Source organism: Ooceraea biroi, chromosome 3 (genome assembly GCF_003672135.1).
Source record: "Ooceraea biroi isolate clonal line C1 chromosome 3, Obir_v5.4, whole genome shotgun sequence".
Taxonomy (NCBI): domain Eukaryota; kingdom Metazoa; phylum Arthropoda; class Insecta; order Hymenoptera; family Formicidae; genus Ooceraea; species Ooceraea biroi.
In genome coordinates this window covers 8,129,506-8,149,841 of record NC_039508.1, presented here as the reverse complement: position 1 = coordinate 8,149,841, position 20,336 = coordinate 8,129,506, and the positions used below count along the sequence as shown (strand labels likewise).

At 36.4% G+C, this 20,336-nt stretch overlaps 1 protein-coding gene across 1 annotated transcript; it reads right to left on the bottom strand.

The window, feature by feature from the left end:
• Positions 1-315: 315 nt before the first annotated feature.
• On the bottom strand, positions 316-4,161 carry LOC113561720 (ATP-dependent DNA helicase PIF1-like). Its single transcript, XM_026968642.1, is given in 7 exon segments — positions 316-330; positions 443-1,184; positions 1,275-1,956; positions 2,016-2,234; positions 2,520-2,730; positions 3,423-3,756; positions 4,094-4,161. Coding segments are annotated over 7 exon segments (2,271 nt in total).
• Between the last annotated feature and the right edge of the window lie 16,175 nt (positions 4,162-20,336).

The following is a 20,336-nucleotide window of genomic DNA, read 5'->3' as shown; positions in this document are numbered from 1 at the left end:
CGCTTGATAACTTCATCCTTACAAGTAAATTCCTTTGTATAATCTCAAGATTTACATCGACTAGTAGAAGTTACTTGATGCTCTACCAGTTGTCTTATACAAATGATTGTATAAGACAACTCATATTTAGTGCACAGGATTGTTAGAAACTCAACACATCACGTTTTACATTTATTGAAAACGGTTCTCCTAAATATTGCCGTACTGCATATGTATTCAAATTGCACATTCCATTTTCATATCGATGCATCAACATTCTTAAAACATCTGATTTATTACACTTCACCAATTGTTTTCTAATAGGACTTAAATGTATTAGACATTGTAATGCTGCATTTGCATAACACGAAACATTGTTTGTATTTTGTAAGCCATGTAAAACCCAAGCAACAGTTTGCCGTAATTTTTTATTTTGACAATTCTCTTGAATTGAAGCAATTACTTTTGATAATGCCCATTGAACATCTTTCACTTTGCGATAGCGTTCTTTTGCAACAGTAATTACTTCTGCTTCTTGTTTGTACTTATTTCTTAGTCGATTATATTCCCTAATAGCTTTTTCATCAGCTGTTACTGACGAAGGATCATAGTTAATTAAATGCAACCCTTCTAGAGACGTTACTCGTGATAATGCAACATAAACTTGACCACAATTAAATATAGAGTTGCCTATGTCCATAATAGCACTTTGTAAGCTCAATCCTTAACTTTTATGAATAGTGATTCCATAACTCAGACACAATGGAAAATGTTTTCTAGTAACAAACGCTCTATTCACCACTTGAAATTTAACGCTCACTCTTTCAATTAAATATTCTAATCCTGATGGTAAAAGAAGCTTTATTTTTTCTACATCACCGGTAGACGTATCTTGTACAACTGAAATTACCTTAGCAATTGTACCATTCACAAGACCTAAGGTAGCATCAATATTACGCCTTATCATAACTTTTGCTCCAATCTTAATTGCAATTTCTTTTGAAAGTCCAGCAGTTTTAGAATTATCATCATCATTATTCGATAACACTTTTGATACTTTCTTTCTCACATATGGTATACAGTCAATCGTGTCTTGGGCAATTAATAATATCTCTTTCGAAGCAATGCGGTTTAACATTGCAGCATTAAGAACATCACACATATGACGAGTAGGCAATAAACAAACAATGTCCAACGGAAAATCACTAATAAAATTACATAATTCGTTTAATCTAGATTCAAAAGAATCACCTTTAAACGATATTTTTCGATTTTCAAGAATCTCGCAATCAGACTTTGTCACTAAACCAATACAAATTCTTGACAACAACTGTCGATAAGAGTCATCCCCTTGCTGACGCATATTGATCGTCAACTCATCATAATCAAATAATGTAGTCCATAAATTAACAGCAGTTAAAGAACCCATACATTTATTAATTTTGTCATTTGGTAATCGTACAAAAATAGGATCTTCACGTACAGGAGGTAATTGAAGCAGATCGCCGAATAAAAGAATGTGCTTTCTACCGAACCAACCGTCTTCACAATCATTAGTATTAAATATTTCAGACATTCGAAGATGTATATACATTAAAGTCAAATTAGATATCATTGACACTTCATCAATCACAAAAAGAGCAACATCCTTGAGATCTGCTCGTAAAACTTTTAACACATGATCAGACAATTGTTTATAGTTTGGAGTAAGACCATGTTCAACAGGTAATTGAAGCAATCTATGAACTGTCAAACCGTCTATATTAAACGCTGCTATGCCAGTAGGTGCTGCTATAGCGGTATCTTTATTGAGATATTGTTTTATCCAACACTTAATTGTTTTAATTAAGAAACTCTTTCCAGTTCCACCTTCTCCGCTAACATACAATCGTAATATCGAATTATCTGACCTTATAGTATCAATGACTCTATCGAATGTTCCTTTTGATCCGTATTTAATTGTGCTATCATTTGAGAAACATTAATTGTCTTATCTATTTTATTGCCAAGATCTCTAAAATCTTGCATTGCTTCACCAGCTTCTATATTTTGAACGCCTATCGGATTGTCAGGGTCATCCTGAGACACGTTTTTTTGTAATTCTTCATCTAGTAATTGCCGAACTAACTCTTGCGCAGTTTCAAATGCTTTTTTTAATTCTTCTAGCTTTTCATGGTATTGCAATGCCTCCGTAAGATGCAGTTTTACTTTATGAAATGATTCCGCATAAGTATCACAACTATCTCTAAGATCCTCTAATTTCCGCCATGGTTTAAACATAAGCAGTAATGAAAAGAAATATTCTTCCGGTCGATTATTAACATTATGTTTATAATGATTAATAAGACATCCACGTTGACGCCGTTTAAGGTAATGACTATTATCTATTTTATAGTATTCAATAATATTATTTCGCGGTTCGATTGTCGTGATATCATACCATTGTGCGAATTCATAAAGAGATACAGATTCTAATTCTTCCGGTCTATTCGGATAATAATTATCTACTAAAAATGGATGAAATATATCTGTAGATTCACCATCAAGAGCTTCAATTTCTTTACGATTTTTTAATTTCCTCTGCCGTATTACATTAACATCTAACCATTTAATCGGCGTATTGCGATCAGTCCCATATAAAGGAATACCTAGCAACGTATCAGCAGCTTCAAGAGCTCCACATTCTCTATTGCTTATGGATCGTAAACCAAAATTCCATAGAACACTTGCCAATGATTTATTTTTATCATTCTTACAATTGGCAAGATCAAAATCAGATAACTCACTTTTTGCTGCTTTATTCAAATATTTGGTAACGTACCAAGTGAACAATGTCGATTTTTCACCAATAAATTGTATATCCATATTTCCTTCCCATGCAGTAAGAATAACAGGATTATAATCATTAATATTGACTTCATTATTTGTTCGAGGAAGATCGTACAATCTGCTTTTATGTTTTGTTTTCTACCTGCTATTACAGTTGGCACATCTCTCATATTTAGTGTTTCAGTAACGGGACGAGGAAATTCAAACCGACACCTACGAATAACCTTACGTCCTACTTTTTTAGAACGAAGACAATAATCATTATGTTTGTGTCGTTGATGCATATCAACGCTTCTGTACAATAATAGCGAAATATTTTCATCTGGCAGTTTGCAGCTTATGTATTTTGAAATAAATTCAGACACTTCTTGAATAGAAGATTCGCCGAAAATCGGTGCATCTTTAATCCAAATTAGTAAATGGAAATGTTGTATACCTCTACCTTGATATTCTCGTCGCCAAAAATAGTGTGTTACTTCACCGATTGGACAATCTTTGGAACAAATAAAATCAAGCATTGCCCGAAATTTATTATCAAGAAATCTCGACGTTGATACAGGATCTTTAGCAATAAGTGCACTGGTACTCAATTAAGAGTTTTGCCATCCATTTACTTCACGAATATATTCACCTAAATCGTCCCATAGCCATTCACTAGGACTTAATGTTAGAAACCATGTCGCAGGTCCGTAATGTTGTGTCATGCAAGACAAATCACTTCTCGGTCTACGCCAATATTGTTCCGTATTTCGAAGTGAAGAAAACATTGTATTTAAGTCGGATTCCAAAATTTCTTTCGACATAGCCTCTAAATACTCCGCAGCCGTGTAACGAATCCGTGGATTAGTTATATTCAGTTTATGGTAAATTCCACGACATAACTGACGAATAATCGCCTTATTTAACTCATAAAACAAGTATTGTTGATTTACTCTAAATTGTGGATGCCTAGACGTAAAACGACATTTAATATATTCATGTTCCTGAAGTTTCACCGGTCTAGTTTCATCACATTCGCCATTACAACCAAGTGGGAATAAATTTGGAAAACACATCAAATCCAAATTTTTTCCCGATTATCCAAGGGTGAATCTTGAATTGGTAACACTTGATATAAGGTACTCGCAGTTTGATTTTCTTTATTTGCATGTAGAGGAACTATAGTAAACTGCTCGTAATAACTATCATCTTTATCTTTTTGAGTCAGCATTGCCGTACGTTGGTCATGTAATGTAACTTCTACATCTATTTTCATCTCTTGCATCTGTAATTATAAATTATTTACCGATTCACATTCGTTCCTAAATGAAACTCTTGCATCATTTTCTGTTTGTTGCATTTCAAATTCCACATTGTCCAAATTCCCCAAAAATAGTTTATCGTGAGTTTCGGGCAGTACAATTTTAGAATATAAAGGATTATTATTTTTCAACCATATTAGAGCTTCAAATACTTTTTTAACATTCACTAAATCTTCCCAGATAATTTTTGATTTAGTTGGAACATTTCGAAGTAAAATTAATTCGTAATTTAGGTTTATTGGATCAGTGTTAGAACATAATTTATTTAAAGTCTGTTGTAAAGGAAGTGGTAAATGAAATGTTCTACCTTTAACTTTTTGTATCTTTTGTCTTTCAGGTATTTTTTTATTAATAACTGTTCCCATTTTAACTACAGTTTGAAAAGCTTTAGCTCTTTGTAAAAGCAACTTCTCAAAATCATGAAGAGACGATATTACCTCAGGTACATCATGTACAGAGAGATTATTTAGAATGCAGTAAGCAGGCATCAAACCGCTACGAAATTTCCGATCACAATAATGACATATATATTGCGGATTGATTTTTTCTTGCTCTACATATGCCATCAAATCTTTCCAAATTGGATTAGTTCGTGCTTTTCTAAGTTCACTAAGTTTAGAAACACTTCTTTTATAACAAAGTCTCTCACACGATATACAAATATACCGCGGTGTGTCCAGTGAACGTTTTTTCAAAATCGTAAATGCATTATGATATTTAGAAATAATATCATCATCACTCAAAATTATTCCAGTTTGCTTATGCTTGTACATATCTACTTTTTCTTGTGCTGAAGTTACAATTTCATTTAATATATTCAAATCAGCAGAATATAATGCTTCGTCCAAATACAACAATTTTTGATAAAAATTCTTAAGTTGATACATTAAACGTTTAATATTTCTTACTTTGGGGAAATGAGGCGATAATAACTGCAGTGGAACTGACATCGCTTTACAAAGATTTAAATCAATATAACAGCTCTGCGTATGGCCTAATTTATCATTTGAAGTTTTCACAGTACAGTCATAAATATTGTACATGAGTTTTGATACGTTCTTTAAAGTACATATATTTATAGCTTCTAGAAGTTTTTGATATCGATCAATTAGAAACGGATCGTTAATTTTACATAAAGAATTGCACAACCACGATTGTTTTGCCCTTCCCTCCATCAAGGGTAATATATTTTCAGTCTGTCCTTTCGTATTTATTATTAAAGGTTTCGTTATATTGACTTCAGATGAAATTATATTGTGATAAGCAGAATCAACAAAATAATTTTCGGAGGAAGCTGTATGTCTAGATATGCCACACAGCGCACGTAATTTGTCATCAACTGTAGAATATTCTGCAACAACAGTCAAACATGTTTCTGATTTGTTTTTAAGCAGAGTTAACATTTTATGTACATTACGAATATTACAGTCTCTTAGATGCATACACCAGCGTATGACTTTTTCAACTTCTAATCGTTTTTCAATATAACCTTTGCTGCAATCTGTAATATCGAGCTTGTCTAAAATATTTTTTACGAATACTTCCGGAGAATCGCGAATTTTTATAAAATTCCTCGCTCGAATTTTGACATATTTTTTATAAATATTTTCGGCAATATGATTTTTATTTTCAAGTATCGAATTAGACTTTCTTTTCTGATAATATCGCTTATTATACAGCCACTTACGATCAGAAGATAATTTTTTTTGTCTTTTTCGTTCACGCTCAGAATTTATGAAATACCACTTTCGCTTTTGCACACGTCATTCTACTAAATTCTTTTTATATTGACATCGATTTTTAATACGATTATTCTCTAAATCCTGTTCATATCGACGCCGCTGTTGAGAACGATTATTCTCTAAATTCTGATCATATCGACGCCGTTGTTGAGAACGATTATTCTCTAAATTCTGATCATATCGACGCCGTTATTGAGAACGATTATTCTCTAAATTCTGTTCATATCGACGCTGCTTTTTAGCACGATTATTCTTTAAATCCTGTTCATATCGACGCCGCTTTTCAGCACGATTGTATTCTAAATTCTGGAGATACTGCTGTTTCCTCTTAGCATGACTCTTTTCCAAATTATGTATACATTGCTGAGAAGTGTGATTTTCTTTTAATTCATTCAATATGTAATATTCCTTGTCATATTGACGTTTTATACGCATACGGGCCGCTTGAACCTCTCTTGCTCTTACCATTGCTAATGGAAGCACTTTCTGAGGAACGTCATAGTTTAAATCTTGAAGAAAATGGTCAATAATATTTGTCTCAAAAATTTTTATTAAATGCAAACGCATTAAGCTGTGATCATACCTTACTTTTTCTGGTTTAATGTTAAATAACAATGAAACTGCAAAAGCTATTGTGAAAACACCGCAATCACTGTCGTTGGGTTGACTTTGCACTGTAGGAAATTTGACAGGATACTTGATAAAGTCATGTGTTGGCAATAATTTCGTCAAGAATTGTTTATGATGTTCATATAACATTTTATTATTTAACGAATCGTAAATAAATATGTTTTTTGCATCATAATAGCTACATACCCAATGTCCTCCTCCCAACGAACTATGTAGTACCTTGATATGCTTTCTATTTCTCGGTATGGGTTCTATTGAATCAAGATGCTGTATTAGTACTGTATCAACAGGTCTATAATCTGAACAACTTTTACAAAGTTGTTGGAAATTATTAATATGTGTATCGCTAAGCCATTCTCCTCTGGTAATTATATCTTTGTCTGCAGGCATCAAAATAATGTCCCTTGCTTTTAGAGACATTTTAAATTCCTTTTGTATACTTGTATATATACGGACGCAAAGCGACCTTGTATATTTGTATATACAGGGTGTTTCTCAAAGGTCTGGTCAAACTTTAACCACAGATGCTACGTATCAAAATAAAGCAAAATGTCCATATAAACATGGGTCCGGAAATGCTCCCCTTCTGAGATAACACAAGATAAAGTCACTTCATAGGCTTCTTTGGCTCAATTACTGTAGTAATGTTTTTTTTTTGTTTCGTCGCGGAGAAAACCTGCGCCAAGTTCGATCCCGGCCTTGGGGGAATGGGGGATATGGGGATTGTTACCACTATAAAAATCCCGTCGTCGCCTGCCTCGAGCGAGTGGCGGAGGGACACCGGAATCTTTCACGAAAACGCCGTGAAGTCCGTCCTCGCCTACGGGGAGTGACGCCCAGTTGCGCACAGAATAAATCGGACACAACAGGTTTAGTGAATCGTACACGGACCCAGTCGGACACAATAAGAAACGGACACAGTGATAATCGTACACAACGCTAATCGGACACAGTGGCAATCGGACACAGTGGTTGCCAATTGCACACAGTAGAAAACGGATACAGTGGTTGCAATCGGACACAATAGGAAATGGACACACGGGGGTTACAATCGGACACAGTAGGAAACGGATACACGATGGTTGCAAACGGACACAGTAGGAAACGGACACATGTTCCGTGACAGTTTCATTCTAATAAGGAAGAGTCAAAATTAGATGTAGAGTAAACATTGCTTTGTCTTGCAAAGTACATACGTGGATACAGTGTGGATACTTTCCCAGTATAAACTTTCTTTAATATTATTAATTTTTTATACTAAGAAAGTATATGCTTGGGTGGAAGAGCACGAGGAGACGGGCTTCGCCCGTCACCTAGTACTCTTCCACATTAAAAAAATAACAAAACTTTGGGGTGACCAAAAGTACTGCGTGGAAGTTACAATGTAGAACTTTGCTTTGCGTGGAACCTCGCTTCATATACTCTCAGCATATGCTTTCTAAATTTATTAAATATCGCACTTATGCGCAAAGTAAACATGGTAGCATCGCTACGCCATATAAAGAAATAGAAATAGAAAAGTCCTTACAAGTAACATTTCCAGGTTAGGAAAACTGTCACGGAACATGTGTCCGTTTCCTACTGTGTCCGATTGCAACCACCGTGTGTCCATTTCCTATTGTGTCCGATTGCAACCACTATGTGTCCGTTTCCTACCGTGCGCAATTGGCACTGTGTCCGATTGACAATGTGTCCGATTGCCACTGTGTCCGATTAGCGTTGTGTACGATTATCACTGTGTCCGTTTCTTATTGTGTCCGATTGGGTCCGTGTCCGATTCACTAAATCTGTTGTGTTCGATTTATTCTGTGCGCAACTGGGCGTCACTCCCTGATTCTTAGAGTGGTAAAAATCCCCATATCCCCCGCTCCCCCAAGGTCGGGATCGAACCTGGCCCAGGTTTTCTCCGCGACGAAACAAATAAAACATTACTACAGTAATTGAGCCAAAGAAGCCTATGAAGTGACTTTATCTTGTGTTATCTCAGAAGGGGAGCATTTCTGGACCCATGTTTATATGGACATTTTGCTTTGTTTTGATACGTAGCATCTGTGGTTAAAGTTTGACTAGACCTTTTAGAAACACCCTGTATACGGGCGCAAAGCGACCATGTATACTTGTATATATACGGACGCAAAGCGACCTTGTATATTTGTATATATACGGACGCAAAGCGACCTTGTATACTTGTATATGTACGGACGCAAAGCGACCTTGTATATTTGTATATATACGGGCGCAAAGCGACCTTAACTTAAAAATAAAATTTTAAAAAATAAGAGAAAGAATAGAGATAAAGAAAAGAAAAGGGAATGTAGAGAGAGAGAGAGAGAGAGAGAGAGAGAGAGAGAGTAAATGAAATAAAACGTAAAAATAGAAAAAAATAGATAATAGAAGAGAGAGAAAAATAGAAAGAAAAAAGACTTACTTAAATATAACTAATAAATATAACCTGAAACAAAAAATTTTTAAATTGTAACTAATAATAAGAACTTCGCACGATTCGCATACTAAGGCCAGTATTCATAGTCCAATCTTATATTTAAGATTAAGTGTATCTTTAGATACTCCGTAGCCAATGAAATAATCTATACAACATCTGCAGATAAACTTAAGACGGTCTTAAATATAAGATTCGACTATGAATACAGGCCTAAGATGGCATTATTTCAAAAAGAAAATCTTGAAACATATATGACTTTTATATATTGGCAAAGTGTTTTCATTGTTCTTCTACGTGCTCTACAATATGGCGATGCAAAATCTGAAATTGGCAAATTTTCGATTTAGAAACGTCGTTATCATCATCGTCGTATGTACAGTTCATTCTTTTCGTCAAGATGGCAGCAGCTACATTTTCTCGCGTGCGCCAAAGATGCGAGACAGCATGTACGCAGTGATGCCAGAGTTCGTGCATTTGGTAGCATACTCGACTCAATTTGCCCGAGCGAGAGTGAGACAAAATGCTACCGTATGCTACCAGACCTCGTTAACTGCATAAACAGAAAGTCGCCCCCACTTTACCTTTAACAGGGATGAGGGGTAACTTCATAAAATCAAATGGAACATCCTATAAAATGTTGCATATTTGCGTTCTACATATGAAATACTACCTACAATAACAGAAAGATAAGGCATACTCGTTTGAAAACGTTCCTACCTGGAGTAAAAGAGTAATTACTCTGATAGCATCGTAAGTGACAAGCACTTCACTACGACGTCACTACATCTTGTGCACGTCTACGTGACGTGATTCTACCGTCCGTGCAGGCAGGGTATAATCACTCTTATTACAATTATCCAGTTTTAAGAATACAGATTATGTTTTATACATTGATAGATATAAATAAATTAATAAAATTAATCATCGATAAAAGAACAGAAATGCAAGAAATTATTAGCAGGTTATGTAATATTACACGTAGAACGTAGACATAAAATTTATAAAATTAATCATCGATCAAAGAACAGAAATGCAATATACTATTAGCAGGTTGGAAAGTCACCATGAAGAACGTAAACATAAAATTATTGACAGCTATTCAACATAATAAAGAAATAATAAAATTTTTATAAAATTAATCATCGCTCAAAGAACAGAAATGCAATACACTATTAGCAGGTTGCGAAAAGTCACCATGGAGAACGTAGATATGAAATTATTGACAGCTACTCAAAAAAGTATTAAAACATAATCAAAAAGTATTATTTATAAAATTAATCATCGATAAAAGACCAGAAATGCAATAAACTAAAAGAACAAATGCAATAAATTAAAGTATTTAAATTTATAATATAAATCATCCAGAAAAGATCAGAAATGCAAGAAACTAAAAGAACAAATGCAATAAATTATTAGCAGGTTGCGAACAGTTACCATGAATAACGTACATAGAAAATTATTGACAGCTATCAACATAATCAAAAAGTATTAAAGTTTATAAAATTAATCATCGAAACTAAAAAAACAAATGCAATAAATTAAAGTATTACAGTTGATAAAATTAATCATCGATGAAAGACCAGAAATGCAATAAACTAAAAGAACAAATGCAATAAATTGTTAGCAGGTTGCGAACAGTTACCATGAAGAACGTATATAGAAAATTATTGACAGCTATCAACATAATCAAAAAGTAGTAAAGTTTATAAAATTAATCATGGATAAAAGACCAGAAATGCAATAAACTAAAAGAACAAATGCAATACATTATTAGCAGGTTGCGAACACTCACCTTGAGGAACGTAGATATAAAATTATTGACAGCTAATCAACAATCAAAAAGTATTAAAATTTCACGTATCCACATAAACGTCAGCACCATTAAAACATATTCACAGATTTCTGATTACTCGAGCGACTCATGCACGTAAAAAATGAAAACACTTTTATTATATATTCACAGATTCTGATTACTCGAGCGACTCATGCACGTAGTAGAAAAATGAAAACACTTATTCTATAAGTCAAATTCATGATCGTAATATAATAATGATAATACCAATGCTGCGTAAAACACGATGCTACTACGATACAAATCTGTGACACGCGTAGATGCCAGTACTGGAGGCCAACGATATCACAAACTTTTGTCGTAAGTCATAGACTATGACGTCAGTAATAAGCCATGACGTCAGTAATGGCGAATTCGATTGGATGCACTAGTGCGCACTGAGTGCATACTAAGGCTTGGTTACAATCAATTTTTATAAGAAGAAACATAAGAATATAAATATAAAAATTGACTGTAAACAAGCCTTGGTGTGCACTCAGTGCGCACTAGTGCATCCAATCGAATTCGCCATAATAGACCATGACGTCAGTCATAGACATGCAACAAAGAAATTTATAAAATGTATATCTACGTTGCCTTTTCGCATTAACATTAAGTTGTTAATGGCATTAAACGATAATAATTCGAAGTAATTAAAATAACGTCATAGATAGACTATGATGTCAGTAATAGAACCATAACATCAGTGGCCTAGTTTACACCCAGCCGTCCAATCCCGATTCACTTCGGAGTAAAGTGACATTTTCTGGGTGTAAACACTGACCTAGTTTACACCCAGCCGAAATGGAATTGAATTAACAGTGTTTACACCCAAAACTGTCACTTCACTCCGAAGTGAATCGGGATTGGACGGCTGGGTGTACACTAGGCCAGTGTTTACACCCAGAAAATGTCACTTCACTCCGAAGTGAATCAGGATTGGACGGCTGGGTGTAAACTAGGCCCATGACGTCAGTCATAGACATGCAATAAAGAAATATGAAAATTGTTAAACAGCGCGCTACCTCAAGAGCTCAAGCTCTGATTGGTCACGAACTCAGACCTCCGCCGTTATGCGCAGTGGTTCACCTTTCTTCTTAGGCTAATATTTCATGTGTCGTACGACAAGCTTTTTGGACGCTCCGATTGGCTGGTAATGAGACATATTTGAGGTATTTCTATTGTCAGCCAATCGAAATGTCCGAAAAGCTTGTCGTACGACAACATGAAATAGCCTTAGGCTGAGATTTCATGTGTCGCACGACAAGCTTTGTCAGATGTATTAATTGGCTATCAGATAGAGAAGTTTTAGGATCTCCAAAAATTCTCTATCTGATAGCCAATGAAATATTTGCCTTACATGTTACACCATAGGTTTGTCCTTTTTCGAAGAACTTTCTGCACTGAGCTGCACTAGAGTCCTGAATAAAATAAGAGAAGCGCAATCGTTACCCCCTCCATGCTTCCCATGGCCGCCATGTTGGGCCCGCAGCTGTCTATTTGTATACAACGTAGCTTATGTATCTGGTCCATTTGGTTATTCTCAACAGAAATAGTACAGGTTATGGTATGATATAACTTTAACTTGTACAACAGGGAAGGTCTCAAGGATATCTAAAATATTTTTAGAAAATAACGTTATAAATATATTTTTTTCTCACTTATGGTACGCCGGTTGCGGTTAGTTTCCCAACAGAATGTATTACGAGCTCAACATGGCGGTCAGCTAATCAGCAAGTGAGACACCGATTGCGCTTCTCTTATTATTTAGGGGTGCGTCCCGTTTCACGCATATGCGCGCATTTATCTATAATGAATGTTACGTATAATATATATAATGCGCGCATATGCGTGAAACGGAACGCACCCTAGGGCCGGTATTCATAGTCGGATCTTATATTTAAGACCGTCTTAAGTTTATCTGCAGATGCTGTATGAATCATTTCATTGGCTATGGAGTATCTGCAGATAAACTTAAGACGGTCTTAAATATAAGATCCGACTATGAATACGGGCCATACATATCTTATCCTTGCTCTTTTTACGTATTATAACAGGAATACCATTTATTCTAGTTACTTTTAATCACTACAGACAGCTTTTCTCACTATAAAAGTTCTAGATTCGGCGAATCGGATACAACTTAATAAACGAATTGGACTTGAATCAAGCCGATCTTTGAATCACTAGCCTAGTTTACACCGATCGTTTGATACGCGTATCAAATAGTACATTTGAGCTAATCAGCCAATGACTAAACGGATGCACTAGTTATTTACTATTTAATACGCGTATTAAACAATCGGTGTAAAATACGCTTCTTACTTTACTATCGTGGTCGCGTCATTTTGCTGTACTGTGATTTACCGCATTTATCGTATGAGCAGTGAGGCTAGACCGAAAGTAGTGCGACTGGTTTAAAACGATAGCTGGATATCACACATATTCCGCAAAGTATCACGCCATCATGGAGAACGAACGTGAGTATACTTATATCTACAAATATTAATGTATTATCCTAGGCTGCGTTCGAAAACTCTACTCTGAGTAGCGGAGTAACCTCTATCACGTTGGAGTGAGAAAGATAGAAGAGTGAGATTAAGAGAGAGGGAGAGCACCCGAGTAGAGTTTTCAAACGCAGCCTAAATATATATGTATATACATATATATTATATTAATTATTGTATTTCAGATATGGACTACGCATATTCTGATTCGCAAATCTCCCAATTGATACCGGCATCGGCAGCCGGTATCACCGCCGCCGCCACCACCACCGCCACCACCACCGCTACCACCAGCACCACCGCTACTACCGACACCACCGCTATCACCGGCGGTGGTACCGGTTGCGGTGGCGGTACAAACACCGGGCCCGGCACCGGCGACGGAGGCACCGGGCACAGCGGCCCCGGCCACAGAGACACCGGCCCCGGCGCCTGGCAAAATACTACCAAGTAAGTATATTGTTTACAATTATATTTATCTGTCAGACACACATACAGAGATCCGCCGGCAATAATTTCACACACACACACATATATATATATATGTATATTAATGTAAATTCTTTGTTGCAGAGCGATGGAAACGTGCCGGTCGCCATCCCTGGCGCGGCGGGCGCGGCGGACGCGGCGGGACCCGCGGGGAAACAAAAGTTTATAACTTTTATTAAAAAAGACTAAGGACGTGAACATAAGGCCGGAGACACAATGGTAGACAACAGGCAACAGGAACAGGGAATAACCAATTGCGTTGCTCGATTTGGTCATCCGTACTCAAATCGTGTGCGATTGGTTATTCCCTGTTCCTGTTGCCTGTTGCCAACCATTGTGTCTCCAGCTTGATCCGATCGCGAAGTTTTGTTTAAGTTAAGTTTTTTTTGGCACATCAAATCCTATTTTTGTTTTGTTTTGTTTTGTTGTACACATTTATCAACAAATATAAATAAATACTTAAATATATGTACTGCTTTTGTATTTTGCAAATTTTTATTTGGCACATCCATGAATCTCCAAAGAAAATCCTATTTTTGTTACACATTTATAACAGTATGCAAATATAAATAAATACTTAAATACATGTACTGCTTTTGCAGCACGAACAATTTACTGTATAGTAGATGATAATAAAAAAATAAATTACTAAGAATAAGTCTACCAGACTCTTTTTAATCGACAATATTCTTGTATATACTCTTCTCATCTGATCTCCAAAAAATCCTATTTTTCTTACACATTTATCACAGTATGCAAATATAAATAAATACTTAAATACGTGTACTGCTTTTGTAGTACGAACAATTTACTGTATAGTAGACCTAGAGGGTTCGTTCAGGGCCCATTCGACGGGGTTTTCGAGCCGTGTTGAATGAGCCCCCGTACGAACCCTCTATCTCTTATAGTTTCCGAGATATTTGCAATTATCTTTGAAAAATAGTTTTTTCGCGATATCGCGAACGGAGCGTCCTAGAGGGTTCGTTCAAGGCCCATTCGACGGGGATTTTCGAACCGCGTCGAATGCTGCCAGAAACAACCCTCTATCTCTCATAGTTTCCGATATATTCGCAATTTTCTTTGACAAAGAGGTTTTCGCGATATCTCGCGAACGGAGCGTCCTAGAGGGTTCGTTCAGGGCCCATTCGACAGAGATTTTCGAGCCGCAATGAGTATCCTATACAGGGTGTTTCCTAAGTAAGTAGACAAACTTAAGGAGGATATTCCTTGGCTTATTTTAAGAAGAAAGGGTCATATAAACATATGTCCTAAACTGCTTTGTTTTCCAAAAAAAGTACATCACTGTTTTCGTTCACTTTTCGGATAGCGTGCTTTTGCAGTACGAGTCAACAGCGGTGGGGATGGAGTGGGGATAGTCTCGCGGCGCCGCAAGTGAACACTCGTTTCAGACTGCGCCGCGCGGCCGCCGCGAGACCATCCCCACTCCATCCCCACCGCTGTTGACTCGTACTGCAAAAGCACGCTATCCGGCATCACTGCTATCACGTTATTTTTGACGCAAACTTTATTAGTTCCTATTAAGTTTAGTAATTTTATTAATTATGGTAAATTACACAAACGCCGAAATGGCAGATATGCATTTCGTATACGGTCTTGCTAATGGAAACGCTCGTCAAGCAAGACGTATTTACAATGACAGATACCCGAATCGTCAGGTACCTCATATTTCGACTTTCATCAGAATCCATTAACGTCTTATGGAAACAGGATCCTTTTGGTTACTATTGTTTTTCATTTGTTTCATTTGCAATAACACAAACTGTTCTATAATAAACGAAAAGTGAACGAAAACAGTGATGTACTTTTTTTGGAAAACAAAGCAGTTTAGGACATATGTTTATATGACCTTTTCTTCTTAAAATAAGCCAAGGAATATCCTCCTTAAGTTTATCTACTTACTTAGAAACACCCTGTATATTAAAAGACCGACTGCTGCTGCTGCAATCTAGGAATAGAAAAATGTACTGCACAAACGACGACGACCGTAATGATAATAATAATGATGATAACGACGTTTCTTAATCGAAAATTTTCCAATTTCAGACTTTGCATCGTAATATCTGCACTCGTAATGCATATAGAAAAAAAATAAAAAAACTTTTCTTATATAATTCGACCCCAAGCTATCCATTGAGGTTACTCTGAAAATGATCTTTTCAGAGGTTAGTAAGATCTGATAATCTAAGCGTGTCTGAAAACGTCGCTTCGCGTAACAGTACACGGTCGGTCTCGCTGCGCGTATACTTGGCGCGAGACACTACCGTGTCTCTTGATAAGGCCTTTTCCGAATTTCAATTTTTTTTGGCTTTTTGATAAAAATCTTCGTTGTAACTCTAACATTGATAATCAATCGGGGGAGCCCGCAAAATATACACCCTTCATATTTTTTTACAATAACTATTTTTTTTCCAACATAGTTTTCCGGATCTTCAGCAAGATTATAATTTTCGTGGTCCCAAAGTTTGACAGTGGATTCTTATAGGATTTTGGATGGGAAAAAAGAATCTGAAAGTTTTAAATCGATATCTCTATTGGTTTTCGAGATATCGATTTTTTCGTGTAATTATATATATTAGGAGAAGCAGCTCCGATCATGTTCACTTTAACATATGTTATAGAGGACCCTAAGTAACGTACAGAAGGTTTTACTTGTCTGTCATTGTTTATTAAAACAGTTATTAACAAAAGAAGTTTAATAATTTTACACAAATTTTCACACAAATGGAGATCCACGCGAGAGGGTGAGAATCCCTCAAGGAGCCCCGGACACATACGCATCGTTTTCAGCCCGCTTCGCGGGAGGGCGGGGGGCAGGGGCTTCGCCCCTCCCCCCGCCGAGTTCCGTCCCATGTACTAGGTGATCAAAATAGGTCTGTTGTTTTTAACTGCACTGCTGAACTAGTGCAGTTAGAGTGAAAGAAAGTATATTCGTCTCATTCTAACTAACTGCACTAGTTCAGTAGTGCAGCTAAAAAGAACAGATCTATTGTGATCACGTAGTACACGGGACGGAATCCGGCGTGGGGGAGGGGCGAAGCCCCTGCCTCCCGCCCTCCCGCGAAGCGGGCTGAAAACGATGCGTCTCTGTCCGGGGCTCCAGAGTCGGAAAATATAACCTAACCCAACCCAACCCCGTTTTTTATTCCCGCTTTTGAACCCCGCGAAAACGGTGAGGAGGAGACTCGTCTTCAGTATTACCTATTTCGAAACTTCTTTTGTTAATAACTTTTTAATAAACAACGAGCGCCGGCTAAAATCTTTTGAAGGTCACTCGGGAGGGTCACCGTTATAACATATGTCAAGGTCAAGGTCATCGGAGACTGCTCCCCTTTCTTCAGGTTTACCATGATTTTTTGCGATTGCATATGTAATCATCAGAGATCTAATGATTACAACTGATTTCATTTGATTAGAAACACCATGATTGATTGAAATGAAATCACTTCTAATCATTAGAAATCTGATGATTACATATGCAATCACAAGAAATCATTGTGTAATCAGATGAAATCATTTATTTTATCAAATGATTTCATATGTAATGAAAAAAATTATTTGCAATCAGATGAAATTATTTGTAATCAGATAAAATCATTTGTAATCAGATGAAATCGTATGAAGTCAAATGAAATCGTATATACATATAGTATATATATATTGCAATTCGGTTAGATAGAAAACGTGTTTTCTTGCTGCCCACTTTTCCCACTAGTCTAATCGTGGTCTTAGGAAAAATAATTTTGTATTGTACTGTTTATTATTCTAAATTTGCGCGCAAAGATGTGTTTCACTTCACGTTGCTCTAACACCAACTACTGCAATCTTATTATGGAAAGAATAATACGCGTTTATAGATATGAACACTTAAAAAAATTAATTGGCAACTAATCTTTAATTGGTTCAATTAAATCTTTCAACTAAAGCTATCAAATAAATTTTTAGTTGAGGCAACAAAAATTTCCTTTGTCCGGACTAAAAATTGATATGCCTAATAATGATTGCCCAAATAATTAATTAGAATAACAAAAAGTTCGTTATTCTAACTAAAAATTATGTTGTTGCACGATTTATGTAAATCAACTACTTTTTGCAGTATATCGTCGCGTCATACTTGTCGCCGTCTCCTCGGTCATTCTCAGGGTCATTCTTGTCGCCCTCCATTCTTGTCATCCTCTGATTAGAGAACCTATCTATACCAGGATCCCAGAATGTAGGTACACACTTCGATACACTTTCGCGCACACTTTCGACAGCCGTCTAATACCGAAGCTAACCTAACAAACCCTGTTATTTAACTGACAATTGAACAAAGAATCGAGAGCGAGCATTGATCGATAGGATGAGTCGCGACCGAGATAGGGGCGTTGCAAAAGGGCGCTTGCCAAAACGAGCGATAAACAATAAAGCAAGTCGATATGGTGATCACACATGATTTCCAGTAATAACACGGAAATTCAAAATGCTTTTTGCTGATTACATTTGATTTCAAAACGATTACATGAGGATTTCATAATGATTTCGGGGACATTGTCCCACGATTTCATTAAGTGGTTACCCCCTTGCACTATCGTGCCTCTTGAGTGGCCAAAGTCTCTATCCAATGAAGAACGTCCTGTAGCACATTTCTTCTCCACTTCCCCGTTATCCCTTGCCCTCACTTGACGATGATGATGGAGAAAACGGAGTATCTTAATCGAAAATTCATCACATTTCGAACTTTGCATCGCAATATCTCCGCTCGTAGGATATGTAGGAGAAAAATGAAAACACTTTCTTATATAAATTTTGGTTAACTCGATTTTGGTTCATATATTTCTTCGAGTCTCGCTGTTTCAAAGTTCACTATATGCACTTATGGCGCGCCGGAACTAGCGAACCATATAATTACGCGAAATAACGAGATAACACAATTCTGACTAATAAACGATATATTTAATATTACAACACTTCACATTTGTAACATAATTTGTAAGCGGACTTGTATGAGGACGTTCGGATAAAACGTGTTAACAGATCGAATGTTCGGATACGAAAGGCGATGTTGTATAAAATTGAATCACGAAAAAATAAAATGTTGTTTAATTAACAAGAGTACAATTCGTTAGATCAATACAAAACCAAGTAACATGTTAAATCGATAATGACATAATCCAACTATATGCACGAAGTTACCGCGGTTGGAGTTCGATTTGAAATTGGCACGAGTGCGGCTCGGCACAAGCCGCCACAGTATCCCCCCCCCCCCTAGCGACCCGCTAGAGGAGCGAAAGTGACTCGTCGGTGTGAGTCCGTCGTGACTTCATCGTTGGCAGTCCTGCGTTCCTACTGTACGTACGAACGGGAGCGGGAATGGTAGTATCTGTGATCTCAAGGAAAGCAGGCTTCAATCGGTTGAGGGAGATATCAGTAGGTTGTCTTTTAATTTCGAGACGGAAACATACGTCTCTGATTCGCTCGATAACCGGGAACGGTCCTTCATACGGCTGGTCAAGAGGTTTCCGAACACCATCCACTCGTATGAAAACATAAGAACACGTGAACAATGACTTGTGAGTGTTATTACGAGCTTGGTAGATAGAGCTTTTCGGTTGGCTGACGAACGCTTTCGTGCGTCCAACATGGACATTGTTGTTGAGATCTTCTTAAACAATGGTTATCCTATGAGTGTAATTAATAAAGAGGTTGAAAAAAGAATTAAGTTAATTCAGCATAATGACATTTCGAACAGTCAACTTAGAGATACAAATGTTAATAGAAAGTTCATAACTATCCCTTACATTGAGAACTTGAGTGATGAATTAAGACTAATTCTTAACTGTGTGGTTTGAGGGTTTGTTACACTGTGTCAAAAAAACTGGATATCCTAATAAAGAGAGGAAAAGACAAGTTGGAGGATGCGCGAAAGACGGGCGTTGTTTACAAGATTAATTGTTCGGACTGTGAAGCGAGTTATGTGGGACAGACAAAGCGATATTTGATGATGCGAATAAATGAACATAATGCAGATATTAAAAAAGTTGCGGGTGAACACTCAGTAGTCAGCAAACATCGTTAAGATTACAATCATGAATTCGATTGGTTGAATCCTATTATTTTACATTAAGAGAGAAATATTTAAAAAAGAGAGGTAGTGGAGATGTTTTACATAAAGAAATACAGTAATTCTATTAATAAACAGAAGGACACTGAGAAACTCCCCACTTTGTACCATAATATCATACACAACACATAGGAGAATTTGTTTTTTTGACTTTGAGCTCAGTCGTCTGTTGGCAGTCGTCCTTGATGTACTTATTTCGACTCACTATGTTATTGACGTTTAATTTATTTCTTGATATTTTTGACATACTTTCGAACTATTGACTTCTTAATGTATGACTTCGATATTTCTATGGACTGACTTCTTCCATATCTATATTTTTATTATGACAAAAATTTTAACTGACTTCCTTTGTATCGTTTATATATGAACATTCTGCGAATGATTACTAGATATTTGAATTCTTGATATCTGCAAGTAAGTACTAGCCGTAATTTGTTAAATCTCGTTGTTATGATTGTCCG